Raw genomic sequence first — 15,354 nt, forward strand, 5'->3', positions numbered from 1 at the left:
AGTATTCCACGCCAGCCGGTCAGGCTGTCGTCCATTGTGATCACTGTCCAATGTAGAGGTAGAAACGACTTCCTGGACCAAAGTCCCAGGAATCTCAGCCACCAGAGCAGGGAGTCCCTGACTGAATCTGAATCCCTCACCTGAATCTGCCGATCCAGGGATAACAGAGATTTAGCCCATTTCGTCAACATCTCCTTCTGCAAAACTCTGGTGTAAAACTGGGCGTACGGCACTGCCTCGAAGGAGGCCACCATGAACCCCAGGACTTGCATTCAGAAGCGTAGCGACGGCCACCTGCGGTTCAGCGAGTCCAGCAGTAAGCCTAGGTACTCCAAATGCTGAGTCGGTATGAGCACCGACTTTACGTTCAGCAGCCACCCAAATTCCTGCAGGGTCTGCATGGTGATCGTCACATCCTCCTTTAATTCTGAGGCGGAAGATGCTCTCAGGAGATCGTCTAGGTAACCTACGATCGCGATCCCGCGTTGTCGTAGCAACGCCAGAACTGGAGCCAATACCTTGGTAAAGACTCAGGGGGCTGATGCCAAACCAAAGGACAGAGTCACAAACTGGTACTGGGCATCCCCAACTGCAAATCGCAGAAACTTCTGATGGCGTAGGCATATGGGTATGTGTAGGTATGCATCCTGGATGTCCAAGGACGCCAGGAAGTCTCCATGATGGAGTGCAGCGACTACTAAGTGAACCGATTCCATGCTGAACCTCTGTACTTTCACAAAGAAATTGAAGGCTTTTAGGTTTAATATTGGACGTACCCCTTCCTTTTTGGGAACTACAGATTGGAGTAGAACCCCTGGGGCGTGAAAAAGCCACTTGTGAGCAGAAAATGAGCACTCCTTAGCCTTCCTGGCCTGTGGAAGTAAGGCACTCTTCCCACCTGTGGCATTGTTAATGATGTCACCCAACAAAGCTCCAAAGAGGCGTTCACCAAGGAAAAGTAGATTGTCAGGGTTTTCTTAGATGCCTGGTCAGCTGACCAGCATTTACCCGAATCAGGCGCCTCAGCACCACTGCTGACACTGAAGCCCTGGATAACAGAGGAAGGGTATCTCCCGGGCCGCGTTAAACGTACTTAAGGCCTTGCACTAACTGGTCTGCTAATTCCACGCAGACAGGAGAAGCCTGTTGCTCCCCCAAGTCGCTGTGCAAAAGTTTTGCCCACTCGGTCAGTGTCTGTGACACAAATACGGAGGCCAGTACTGGTCGCATTGCTGACCCCACAACCATAAACAAGGAACGGGCCACTGCCTCCGCCTTCCTGTCCGTGGGGTGCTTAAAAGCAGGAGTCCCCTCTACTGGGATCGTGGTTACTTTAACCTGGATACTGGGGGGGTCCATGACCAGAGAAGCCGACCATTTTTTAAGAAGGCTCTCCTCAAACGGGTAACGCATCGCCATATATTTTGGGACTGAAAAGGTCCTTTGCGGTCTACCCCATTCCTTGTATATGAACTTTTCGAAATAAGTCCGATACAGAAACCCCTTCAGTGCATGGGCTGGCTTACAGGACCCAAAAGGTGACCGCTACATCAGCAGAGGAATCTGCTGTAACCTGAATCTTCAGGGTATCACCTCCATCCTGGTAATGAATGTGTCAAGGACCACCGGCAAAGCGTCCAGAGGCACTGCACTGTTTGCAGGCGAATCGGTTGCAATTGCCTGGAGTTCGGAGGAAGAAAGTTTCTGAAGCCATGCTGACCCACCCTGTCTGCCATCTGTTGGGGACTTAGGATAGTGAATGGTCCAACCCTCCTAACTAGTGCAGGCTGAGGGGGCCCCCACTGCAGGACTCACCACCCTGACCGAGTTCTGCGCCGTCCAGCTAGGTATGCCTGTGTCAGCGAGAGGAAACCACGCTGGGCATAAAAACTGTGCTGGGCTACAACAAAATGGCCACCGAGCATCCAGGATAAAGGACATAATCACAGGGAAACTGGTTGCCAAACTACAGTAAAATCGTTCCTGACCATGCTTCTCCCTGGTCACACCAAACATGGCCGCCAAACAACTGTAAACAGAGAGGGACAGAAAAAGGCAGAGAAAAAGGCAGAAGGCAGCAGGACAGCGCTCAGCATGAACAGACCTGCAGACACCCAGGGCACAGCCAGCCAGCGCAGCCCCCCCACCCAAGGTGAGAGGGACCCCCGAATCCACCTCCCAGGGAATGCCCAGCTGCTCAGCCCCACCAAGCGAGGGAGAGCTGGTGACATTACTTTACAAATCCACTCTCCAATCAGTACGGGGTGACTGCTGGCAACGGCACACTGACGCAAACATCAGTAGCCCGGTCATGCGTGTGCCCTGGAGCACTGCGCTCAACGGCCACCTCTGGAGCCTGAGAGGCATGTTGTGGCCGACCCAGCGCTAAGCTCTGGTCTGCACACACTCGCTGGCCAGGCTGGGCAGACAAGGATAAGGGTATCCAGCCTGTCACCCAGCAGGCTGTTGATAGCAGATCACATGATCTTCATCTTGCGCAAAAGGCAAACTTCTACAGAAAAAAAAAATCCCTGGACCGATGGACCCGCAGGGATTCTAGGTCCATCTCTTTCACTAGGCAGAAAAAAACTGAGGCTGCAGGATGCAGGCTGGGGGGGGTTGTTACTGAAGGGACTGCCCCTTGGGCGGAACTAGAAATTTCTGTTTTTTGTACGTGTTAACATGTTCTGCCTAGTCCTCTCCAGAAGGCGACGTAACAACCCGATGGTCTAAAGCAGTGATGGCAAACCTTGGCACCCCAGATGTTTTGGAACTACATTTCCCATGATGCTCCACTACACTGCAGAGTGCCGGAGCATCATGGGAAATGTAGTGCCAAGGTTCGCCATCACTGGTCTAAAGTAAAGGAGCTGTGTCAGTCAGTGAATGTAAGAGAAACCGTGGATCGAGCTTCAGAAGGGGGGGGAGGAATAAAGAGGATACGTGTCCCACTACTACATTCGCTAAAGAGGCCCAAGGAGCCTTTGCTCTAGTGACAATCTGGTACCCTTCTGGTTAAGTCTGGAAGGAAACAGGTCCACAATCAGGGGTGCCCCAGTAAAGGAAAATCTGATGAAAGACCAAGCTAAAGGGCACATTCCCCTTGATCTAGGCACAGATAGTACAACTGGCAGTTGTCGACTGCCCGAATGTGAACCACTGACAGGGCTGAACATGCAGTTCTGTCCAATCCAGGATCCAAGCAATCTCTTAGCATTAGTAGGGGAGAGATGCATGCAGTAATGTTTGGTTAGCATTTTCTTCATGCTCTGCATATGGAATTCAAAATGAGGAAAAAAAAAAACACAGCATCAGACAGAAGCTTATGAGAAGCTTGAAGCAGCAGCCAAGTGTTTGCGGAATACTGATAGCAAGACTTTAAATAGGACATGAACAGTTCAAACTTCGGTAGACAAAGTGACTTCAGACCACTGCAGGTAAGGCTGAATATTTAAATGAGTAGTGCCTTTATAAACATCTAACGATGCCCTAAAATAAAGGGAAAAAAGGTCAGAAGAAGCCAGTAAATAGAGGTAGGAAATGTGCTACTGTTACGTCCCATAAATGGAGCTGTGAATCAGATCAAATCAAATAGTGATGGCTGAGTTTAATCTGACAATAAGGCAGCAAGGCCTATAATCTCCAGAAGACAGCTGTGGACTGGCTTAATTAAGGTAGGTTTTCCATCAAGGAAATTAGGATTTCTGGTTTACATGTAAAATCCTTTTCATGGCTTACAGCATAGGACAGAGATGGTAATGACTACATGGATTATGCTCCGAACTTCAGAATCGACTGGCCAAAAAAGGCAGGAATCTGACCAGTCAAACCCTCCGAACTCAAAGCCTCACAGCTTTATAGCAAGCAATGAAGAACACAAGCAAAAGAAGTCATCTGTGTCCTGTGACGTATTACAAGAAAAGGATTTCACGGGTAAAACCAAAAATCGTATTTCCTCATTCTACACAGGAGTTAAAAACCATAACTTGGGATGCCCCAAAGAACTGCAGATGAGAAGAGGACCACAAAGCCAACAAGTCCAAAATCTCAAACAATGGAGACCACTGGGGCGGGACAGGAAGAAAAACCACGAACAAAAAATATATAAATACACATATTTTTGCAGGTAAAAAAAAAAAGTGCATTTTTCTAAGCTTGCAGAGCATCCTCCTGCAAACACTGACTACAGCTTTCTGCCCAAACCTCTGTATAGGCTGTTTGAAAGCTGTACAAAGTATTCTTAAACTGAGTGCGCTCATCATCTTGGTGAAAAAACTGGACTTGTAGTTCATGCACAGATGCCTGTGAATGAATGTGGCTGTGTTGGGGGAACTCCAGTTTTTAAATTGTGACAGCGGGTGGAAGGAGGACTTCCACCCGCTGTCACAGGGCTAAGATCAGGGTTTGTGGTCAGGTGTGGTATAGAAAACATGTTGCGCCTAAATAAAGGTGTAACATGTTACTACAGGTTAACTCAGCCTTTAACCAAGGAATAAGATTTAATAGGCCACTAAATGCATGGTCAAGGTTTGTCCTTTAATGGAACTCAAGGCCAAAAAGATCTCCAAACCTGCCTGAAGGCAGGCCAAAACATGCCCTGTGACATACTGTTGGGGATCAAATTTGTGAGCTTCGCAATAGGTGAAATAAGCCATCTATGCATGATGGTCCAGCTTCCTGGAGGGCGATTTTCTTTTTTAGCCCGGAGAACTGTAGGAATGACAAACCCTCTTCTACCCCAGAACTTGGGTTTCAAACAGCCCTGCTGTCAAAGCCAGCAACCATAATGCAACATGGAAGATCAAGCCCTCCAACAGCAAGTCTGTCCGATCTAGAAGAGCCCACGGCTCATCTTCCAAGAGATAAAGATGTCTGCATATCACAATCTTCTTGGCCAAGCCAATGCAATCAGAATCATTGTGACCCCCTGCATTTTTATCCTATGCAAAAGAAAAAGGGAGGAGTTGGAGTTGAGGGAGGGCATAGATCAGAGAAAATTGATCCCAAGTAGTCAGCAGAGCATCTACTGCAAGGACCAGAGGATCCATGGCTCAAGACAAAAAAAAAAAAAAAAAAATAATCGGTTTAGCTTGTTAAATCTGAACACCAAGAGATCCACTTCCATCTCCCGCCCCCTCTCAAACAAATCTTAGAACACCTCCAGTTGAAGAGCCTATTCTCTCAGATTCAGCTACTGGCAGCTGAGAAATTCCACCTGCCAATTTCTTGAGCAGCATTACTTTTGGTCCCACTGCTTATCTACACTGCAAAATGCAGAAGCTATTGGGGAGGCCAGAAAAACCATGATATTCACTGACAGGAAGCCTCCCCGTGAAGCAAAGCAATTGCTGAGCAAAGTGTACTCCATCCCTAATTTTGGCAGCTTCCAAGAACTTGAGATCCTTGAGGCAGAGGATAGACAATATGTCTGTTTGGCTTGGGAAACTTTGAGACCCATCCTCCTCCGATACAGGTGTGATGACCTTCTGAAACAGTCTTTTCAGCAGTCGTGTAAGACTTCCCATGTCTTAAAGGCAACAAAGGCCTGTAGACATACCCCTACCTGCATGAGTGAGGGTGCTCATTCACGGAGAGGAGGATTTGCCTCTGGAAATAGAGGATTTGGGGTTCAAGCTCTTCTGGGACATGGGCTTTGGTCTGGAGCCTGAGGCTGGCTGCTTACAGAAGGAACACTTCTTGGACTCTGAAGGTGTCAACAGTTTATAGCCTGTCACTTTTCTCTTAAGCAGTAAAGCAGGCACTCTTCCTCAGTGTCACCTTCTGAATATAACAAAAATGGTCCAAATAAATGTTAATCTTTAAAAGGCAGCCTCTCAAATTTCTTCTTACTTACACAAAATTCTATTGCCCAGCAGTCAAACACAGACCAATCTGTTTCAAGCAACAGAAGGAAATAGGTATAAGAATGTACTCTGCTCCCCCCACATTTTTTATTGGTTGGACTCAATGGCCTTGTGTCTTTTTTCAACCCATCTATGTAAATGCATCTTCCTGGTGAGAAGATTTTTAGAGAGCATGCAACACTTTGCCTTGGATGCCATTCCTACTGGGCTTACGCTTTTTGCACTTACACTGGCAGTAATAAGGGACTTAAATGCACAAAACATGGTGTCTACCTTGGCGGCTGAAGGACAAGATGCCCAAAAAGACACAAAAACCAAAGTGAATTCTCAACAGCACTCAGCCTCAACAGTCTACTCGCATAAAAGTAGTGAGTCTTCAGAAATCAGGTCAAGCAAAAGCTTACTCTTAGCTCTGGACCTGGAGAGCATCCCATAGCAAAAGACTAAAACAGGCATTATGAAGAAGGATTAGGGCACACATGTGTGGCAGAGACTGCTCAGTAGGGCTGTTGCAGGGAATGGCTGAGCTGGTAGGACTTCTAGACTAGCAGAACTGATTTAAACCAACCTAAAGCTGTTAAAAGTAGTGGCACAGGTAGGCAAATGGGTGTACCTGTACATCCCTTTGAATTTGCCACCTATCGTGCCAAAGTATCCGCCATAACGACGCAGGAAAAAATAAATAAAAATGCCATAAATCTATCCCCTATTTTGTAGAAAACCAAACACTTATTGCCATTTTTTTTTTTTTACCAAAAATATGAAGAATATAGCTATTAGGGCAGCACAGTGGTGTAGTGTAGTCTTGCCTAGCAGTAAAAAGGCTTGCTGGTTCGAATCCCAACGACACTACCCGCCTGTAGTTTTGCATGTTCTCCCTGTCCGGGTTTCCTCCCACACTCCAAAACACATGCTGTTAGGTTAATTTGCTTCTGTCTAAATTTGCCTAGTATATGAATGTGAGTTAGGGGCCTTAGATTGTAAGCTCCTTGAAGGTAGGGACTAATGGGAACGTACAATGTATATGTAAAGCGCTGCGTAAATTGACAGCACTATACAAGTACCTTAAAATAATATATCGGCCTAAACTGTGGAAGAAATTTGTGTTTTTATATTTTTTGGGGATATTACAGCAAAAAGTAAAAAAATTGTTTTTGTACTCACATTAAAAAATCCTTTTCTATTACATTCACCGACACAGCTCCTCTTAGCCATTGGGACGTCCCCAAGCAGTGCCAAACGAGGGGTGGGAAAACAGCATAGAAACTTCATCCACCATGGCAAGTGGGAACTAGTGAAACTAAACCCACAAAAATAGTGCATGGAGAAATCCACCACAAAACCAGGGTACCCATAACAGGAGTGACTACCCATAACCGCACCAAAACCTGCGGAATGTAATGCGACAGTGCATTACATCAACGGTACTGCGTTTTTATCGAAAAACCAGGAAAATTAAAATATTGCATACAACTGCAACTATACGACCGCCTGCAAAACTTTGCGGCCAAAACAGGCATCAGCCGATGCACCGACGTCTACTTTGTAGAACTTGGTAAACACGTGGACAGATGACCAGTTCGCCGCTTAACACACTTGAGCGGCAGGCGCTTAGTGTCGGAGGGCCCAAGACTTTCCAATTGCCCTTGTGGAGTGGGCCGTGACCGGAAAGGGGGGCACCTGCCCCTTCAAGGCATAGGCCTACACTACAATCTGTCTGATCCACCTGGAAATTGTGGCCGACAAGGCCGCCATGCCTTTCTTTGGATCAGCCGCCATCAAACATTGAGTCTGACTTCCGGAAGGGAGCCATGGCAGACAAATATACCTTCATAGCCCGAACCACGTCCAGAGCATGAAGGGCCACCTCCTTAGGATGTTGGCTTAGGAGACAGATGGTAAGAATGTCCTCATTGATATGAAAAGCCGAGACCACTTCGGCAGAAAAGACTGTTGCGGACGCAACACCAGTTTATCCCTGTGAACAACCAGATAGGGCGACTTGCAGGATAAGGCTGCCAGTTCCAAAAACCTCCTGGCCCATGTGATGGCCCCTAGAAAGATCACTTTCTGCAACAGGGTCAACGGGGGAATCTCCCTGATATTTTCAAAAGGCGGTTTCTGAAGCATTGACACCAGGTTCAGATCCCACGGGGGTAACGGTGGACGCACCGGAGGGACTACATGTCCCACCCCTTGAACAAAAGGTACCCACTAATGAGTGAGATGCCAGGGGCCGCTGAAAAAAAAAAAAAAAAAGAAAGCCAAGGCTGATATTTCCCCCTTAATAGTGCTTAACGCCAATTTCTGGTCTACTCCTTGCTGAAGAAACAGCAGGATCCTGGATATAGAAAAGGAGCGTGGATGGCATCCTTTCTCTTCACACATGGAGATGTAAGCCTTCCAGGTACGATGATATATCTTCCGAGAAGATTTCCGTGCTGTCAACATAGTGGGGATCATGAAGTCCGACAGACCCTGGTTCCTCAACACCTGGCTCTCAATAGCCATGCCGTTAAAGCCAGCAATGGTAAAGCAGGATGGAGAAATCGGACCTTGAGATAAAAGGTCCTCTCGCAACGGCAGTCACCATGGGGCTTCTGCCACCAGGCGCACTAGGTCTGTGTACCAAGGACACTGAGGCCAATCTGGGGCAACCAGAATTACTGGAATCCCTTCAACATCCACTCTGCAAAGCAGACATGGTAACAGCTTCAGTGGAGGAAAGGCGTAGACCAGCTGGTACTGATCCCATGGAGCCACCAGCGCGTCTGCCCGCGGATCTCTTGTCCTGGACACGAATCTAGTCACCTTCCGATTGAAACGGGAGGCCAGATCCACGTCTGGGGTGCCCCACCGCAGGCACAGCAGCCTGAACACCTCCGGATGCAATGCCCATTCTCCTGGGTCCAGCATCTGACGACTTAGTCCGCCTGCCAGTTCTCCACTCCCGGGATGTAAATGGCCGATAGGGGCGGTACGTCGCTCTGCCCACCGAAGTATCTGAGCGACCTCCCGTGCGGCGGCTGAGCTTCTTGTTCCTCCTTGGTGATTGACGTATGCCACCGCAGTGGCATTGTCTGACTGGATCCTGATCGAATGCCCTTGCAGTATCATCGACCAAGTGGAGAGGCATAGCCTGATCACTCTTAGCACGAGCAGATTGATCAGCAACCTGGATTCCTCCATCGACCAGAGGCCCTAAGCCAACTAAACCCCCATCACTCCACCCCAGCCGGATAGGTTGTGATAGGATATCCATTGTGATTACTGCCCATTTCAGAGGCAGGAACGACTTCCCGGCCCGAAGCACCAGGGACCTTAGCCACCAGATCAGAGAATCTCTGACTAACTGTCTCATCTGGATCTGTCGATCCAGGGACAACGGAGATTTGTCCCATTTTGTCAAAATCTCCTTCTGGTGTGGAACTGGGTATTATGGTACTGCCTCGAAGGAGGCCACGAGTCCCAGGGCTCACATGCAGAAGCGAATAGACGACCACTTGCGGTTCATCAGCAGTTTTACTGCGGCTCTGAAAGTCTGCAGCTTGTCTGAAGGGAGAAAATCTCGCTTCCCTGGAGTCCAGCAGCAAGCCTAGGTACTCCAAACGCTGGGTCGGTACTACCACAACTTCTTTAGGTTTAACAGCCACCCAAACTCTTGCAGTGTCTGTATGGTGATCGCCACATCCTCCTCTAAGTCTGAGGATGCTCTTCTGAGATCGTCTAGATATCCCATGATCGCGATCCCACGTTGCCGCAGCAATGCCAAAACTGGAGCCAATACCTTGGTAAAGACTCTGGGGGCTGATGCCAAAGCAAAAGGGAGAGCCAAACTGGTAGCGGGCTTCCCCGACTGCAAACCGCAGAAACTTGATGCCGGAGGCATATGGGTACATGCAGGTAGGCATCCTGAATGTCCAAGGACGCCAGGGAGTCTACTTGATGGAGTGCAGCGACTACTGAGTGAACTGATTCCATTCAGAACCTCTGCACTTTCACAAAATAATTTAGGGCTTTTAGATCAAAGATTCCTTCTTGGGAACTACAAACTGGTTTGATTAGAACCCCTGGAAACGTTCTGATTCCAGAACAGGTACAATCACCCCACAATTCAGCAGGTCCCTTACTGCCCCCAAGAGGGCCTCCCGGCGAGCCAGAGAAAGGGTTATACTGGAGGGGAAGAATCTGTTTTGCGGCCAAGAGAGAAACTATTTTGTAGCCGTAGGAAATCAGATCGCAGACCCATTGGTCGGATAGTCGAGAGGACCACCGGCTGCAAACTCCAAAGGCGACACCCCGCCCGAGTTATGGATGGGGGCAAACCTTCATGAGGTAGCACTTTCGTTCGCAGGCTTGCGTGTCCAGGGATGTTTGTCCTTCTGTGGTCATCCTGTCGGGCTGGGGACATTTAGCCGAAGCTCCGGGTGGACGAAAAAGCCGTTTATGAGGGAAATAAAAAAAAGAGGGCCCTTGCCTACCGCGTGACTCCACAGCCTTCCTGGCCTGTGGGAGTAGAGTACTCTTACCACCTGTGGCGTTAATAATGTCATCCAAGGAGGCTCCAAAGAAGGGAAGATCCAACAGGGCTTTTTTTTTTTTTTTTTTTTAGATGCCTGGTCAGCAGACCAGCATTTCAACCAAATCTGGCACCTCAGCACCACAGCTGACATTAAAGCCCTGGATAACAGAGGGAGAGTATCTAGGGCCACGTCACAAATGTACTTCAGGCCTTGCACTAATTGGTCTGCTAATTCCACACAGACAGGAGAAGCCTGTTCTCCCAATTCACGGTGCAACAGTTTTGCCCACTCAGTGTCTGCGACACAAGTACGGATGCCAGTAATGGTCGCACGGCTGACCCCACAACCGTAAACAAGGAACGAGCCACTGCCTCGGCCTTCCTGTCCTTGGGATCCTTGAATGTAGGAGTCCCCTCTACCGGGATTGTGGTTACTTTATTTAACCTGGATACTGGGGGGTACACTTCTTAAGAAGGCTCTCCTCAAAAGGGTAACGCACCGCCATTTATTTGGGGACCAAAAAGGTCAGTTGTGGCGACCCCATTCCTTGTAATTGAACTGGTCAAAATAAGTCAGATACAGGAACACCTTAGGTGAACCGGCTGGCTTATGGGACCCAAAAGGGTCCGCTATCTCAGCAGAGGAATCTGCAGGCTACTGAAACTTCAGGGTATCACGCACAGCTGTGATAAGGGCTCCAACAAGCGATTTGTCTCACACGGACCCGGACAGGGACTCATCTTCACTGTCTGAACGGTCCTGGTCAGCGTCATCTGACACGACATAGCAGGGGTTACCAGCCTCAGCGGGGCCCAGGCTGCTTCAGAGCTCTCCCCAGAGGATGGGTGGGGCAGGGGCCGCTTTTTAGCACCTTTGCGCCCATGCACTGCCTCTGTCCTGGCAATGAACGAATTGAGGACCGCCGACAAGGTGTCCAAGGGCACTGCACAGTCTGCAGGCGACCCAGTTGCAATTACCGCGATTTCGGGGGTAGAAACACCAGCTTCTGAAGCCATGCTGACCCTACCCTGTCTGCCACCCAAAGGGGACTGCTGCAGGCTGAGGGGCTCTTTCCCGCAGGACTCACCACCTTGAAGGGTTCTGCGCTATCCAGCAGGTAGTGCCTGTAGTCTGTTGGCTCCCAGGTGCAGAGGAATCAGCTCTGTAATGTGCTCAGGCTCAAAGAAAAGCACAGGAACACATGCTACCGCTAGAGAACACTGAAAAAACGTGTTCAGGCTTCCAGAAAGTGGCTGGCACCGTCCAGTATAAGGACAAATCACAGGGAAAATGGACACCAAAGCCCAAGAGAGCATGTTGCCCTTGCCCACACCCAAGGTGGCTGCTGTATGCAAGCCATGAGGGACTCAGAGGAACAATGGCGGTGAGCACAGCGCTGCACGGGACACAAGCAGTGTCTCACAGGCACCTTCCAGGGACATGAAAAAACCAGGACACAGCCAGCCAGCGCAACCCCCCCCCCCCCCACACAGGGAGGGGGAGGGAGAAAGGGACAGGGAGAGAAGAGAGGGAGGTGAGGGACCAAATTGACCTCCCAGGGCAGGGAGGGCTGTACTTTCCAGTCCTGAAGAGCTGGGAGACATTCCGTTACAGACCTACTCACTGATCAGTACAGGGCAGCTGCTGGCACAGCACACTGACTCAGACATCAGTAGCCTGGCCAGGTGTGTGCCCCGGAGCATAAAAGCTCACTGACCACCTCTGGAGCTGAGGTTTCGTTGTGGCCGACCCAGCACGGAGCTCTGGCCTGCACACGCTCGATGGCTGGACTGAGACAAGGATAAGGGTATCCAGCCTGTCCCCCAGCCGGCTGTTGATAGCAGATCTATCATCTTGCGCAAAAAAACATGTGTCTTGCAGAAAAAACACGGACCGATGGGCCCGTCAGGGTCCCTAGGTCCTTCTCCTTCACTAGGCAAAATAAAACTGATGATTGCATGGCAGGCTGGAGGGTTGTTACCTAAGGGACCGCCCCCTGGGCGGAACTGGAAAGTTCTGTGTGTTACATAACGTAATTAATGCAATGTAATTAATGCAACGCAATGTTAATGTAATGCCTAGAGGTCTCCTAAAGGTGGGCGTAACAACCCAATGGCTAAGAAAGGCTCTGTGTCGGTTGGTGAATATAATAGAAATTGTTTGTTTTTTTTCAAAATTGTCACTCTTGTTTTTAGCACCAATATAAAAACCACAGAGGTGATCAAATACCAGCAAAAGAAAAAAAAAAAAGGACATCAATTTTGTTTGGGTATAACATCGCATGGCTGCGGCAAATCCTTCCGGGGCTGAAGTGGTAAAAAAAAAAAAAAAAAAAAAAAAAAAAAAAAAGGTGTCCACATCCTCCTGAAAGTCACAGTATAACCCAGTTGTTTAAGAATCCTGTGACCTTCAATGCACAAGAGAGAAATACATTTTATCAGTCAAAATATACGCACCTCACTCGGTCAAAACTATAAGGATAATGCTGACGCTGTGCCATGTTTGACATAGCAGGACCAGGTGCACGACTATATGGATCTCCCATTGCTCCGCTGGGTCCCTGCCCAGATGACATGAAAGGATCTGTTCCTGAGAGAAGAGATTATTTGTAATGCAAAACTACTTCTAGTGCATGAGTTTAAATAAAATAATTTCTCACCTACCTTTTCTCATTCCCCCATAGGGATCTTTATTGGTCTCATAGGGCATCCTGCCCATCATGTCTGCCTGATATCCAGGATTAGGAGTCATTGAGTTTCGTTTCTGGTAAGAAGGATCTGATCCATCATATGCATCCTGGAGACCCGTGCTATTCCTTTGAGGGTAGAATAAATATTGTAAGACTAAGAAAATTCTAAAAGGCAAAATCATTTGAAGTAGGAGGGAATAGGTACAGTTTCTGGCGCAATTACGACCTATATTTACAACCATTGTTACGAAGCTCACCTCATGCCTGGCATGGGAGGCATCTGACTATGTGGCGTGGATGCTGGTGTGGGAGGCTTCAGATCTCCTCCTTCTGCCATAGAGCTGCTAGTGGACTGAGGAGTCTGTGGTCCCTGCATGGAGCCTGAGCCAGCTAAATGCAATGAAGATGTAATGTTAGGAGGCAGTATTTTTTGTACAAAAAACAAACGCACAAGCAATTAAAAATGCCCTTACCAGGAGACGGTGGTTGGATTTTCGCCTGTTTCTTTGCGTCTGCTGAAGAAAATATATCAGGTGGTGGGTCCTCTCCCCTTTCAATTTTGCACTCAAAGGCATACAGACATTGTATATATTGCTTTTTTAGGGAGCTAGCTGCACTACTTGATGTACCCACATTTAAGTTTGTTGCAAGCTCTCTCCACTTCTTGTTCTTATTAACCTGAGAGGAAAAAATAGCAGTTAGAGATGCATCACAATGAAAATTCCAAGACGAACACGGCATTAAAAGAAAAATATGCCTAACCTGGGTAAGTCCCCCGATGTCTTTGACAGACATGTAGAGACGGTACAAATCGAGGGGTTTCCTGCCCACAGCTGGTAGGTTCGTCATGCCCATTGCCTTCTCCTCTGTGAATGAAAGATAACGATCCACCCACATCTTTCTCTCTGGTTCACCACCCAATTCATACAGTTTTGTTATCTTTTCATTTGTAGTAGTAGAGGAACTGGATTTCTGTTAACAGAAAAGTAAAAAAAAAAAAAAAAATGCACAAATGGTTAGGTTAGAAATCTGTAACCCAAAATTTTGTAAAGATCATTACCACATCTCAAAACATCATAGTTATATCTTACAAAATATTTAATATGTAGAAAGTGGTGTTTATATATGTATACAGCTGCCATAGAATTGATAAGAGGATATTTATGTGTTCAAGCAGGACACCACCTAACTTAAAGAGGAGGGCCGGTTTAAAAAATAAAATAAAAAATTTAAAGTCAGCAGCTGCAAACACTGTAGCTGCTGAATTAATAAGCACACTTACCTTCCAGGGGGCCCGCGATGTCGGCCGCCCGAGGCCGACCCGTCCCTCAACGCCGCCATTCTATCTAAGGGAAACAGGCAGTGGAGCCTTGCGGCTTCACTGCCCGTTTCCTACTGCGCATGCGCGAGTCCTGCAGCACTTTGTGAATGGGGTGCGCTGTGTTCTGGTTCCCAGAACACAGCGCGACCCATTACCCAGAAGACGCCGCACGGAGGAGAGAAGAAAGAAGATCTCCGCGGAGGAGGAAGAGGCAGATTAGGATGATGTGCCTAGCTACAGGCATTTCTGGTAAGTAAAAAAAAAAAAATTCTCTTTTTTTCTGATTTGTTTCTCATTTTTAATGTATTTTTTTTCAGGGTGGCCCTCCACTTTAAAGACTAGACTATCACCTTTTCAGAACACAATAGTGTGGGAGAGAGTTGCACTAACATTGCTTGTGTTAATACAGGATCTGTTTTTTGTTCAGCCCACCAGGTAGAAGAAAAAATAAAATAAACAAAAAATTAAATTAAATTAAAAAAATAAAACACAAACAACTTCTTGTGTATCCCGCAATAGTCATGCAACACTGTACTTAATTTTATATCATTTGAGGCAAAACTTTTTTGGCAATATTTAATCACCACTGGGTTTTTTTTGCTATAAAAAAAAAAAAAAAAGCCTGAAAAATTAGAATTTTAGTTTTTGTTATAAGATTTTGCAAATCCTCATGAATTTAACTCAAAGCTTATTCAGCTAAAATTTCTGTGTGAAAGTTATAAGATCTACAAATTATGAATGAATATATATAGATCAAGTACTGCCTTTTTATTGGAGGCTCTAAAATGCCAGGACATTACAAATACCCCACAGGTGACCTTTTTTGGAAAGTAGACAAGTATTTAGTAAGCCATTAAGCCATTTTGTGGGACTTCCACAGCCTAGATGCATAGTCCAAGGAACACGTTTGGGGTCTCAAAGAGCTTAAATATTTGAGTCCCTGAAGTTCAAGGAATG

General features: G+C 47.4%; 1 protein-coding gene across 4 annotated transcripts in view; it reads right to left on the minus strand.

Moving 5' to 3' along the window:
- ARID1A (AT-rich interaction domain 1A) overlaps positions 1–15,354 on the minus strand; it is a 154,527-nt gene that overhangs the window by 13,926 nt on the left and 125,247 nt on the right. For all 4 annotated transcript variants that reach the window (XM_077481037.1, XM_077481036.1, XM_077481039.1 and 1 more), the window contains exons 11-15: positions 13,839–14,048; positions 13,550–13,754; positions 13,334–13,466; positions 13,051–13,202; positions 12,844–12,976 (exon numbers count right to left, since the gene is read on the minus strand). In XM_077481037.1, the coding sequence (XP_077337163.1) occupies positions 12,844–12,976; positions 13,051–13,202; positions 13,334–13,466; positions 13,550–13,754; positions 13,839–14,048 (833 nt within the window). The remainder of the gene's footprint in view (positions 1–12,843; positions 12,977–13,050; positions 13,203–13,333; positions 13,467–13,549; positions 13,755–13,838; positions 14,049–15,354) is intronic.

The sequence above is a fragment of the Lithobates pipiens genome, unplaced genomic scaffold, assembly GCF_037356315.1.
Source record: "Lithobates pipiens isolate NorthernLeopardFrog02 unplaced genomic scaffold, aLitPip1_a1.2 Scaffold_16, whole genome shotgun sequence".
NCBI classification, from domain to species: Eukaryota; Metazoa; Chordata; class Amphibia; order Anura; family Ranidae; genus Lithobates; species Lithobates pipiens.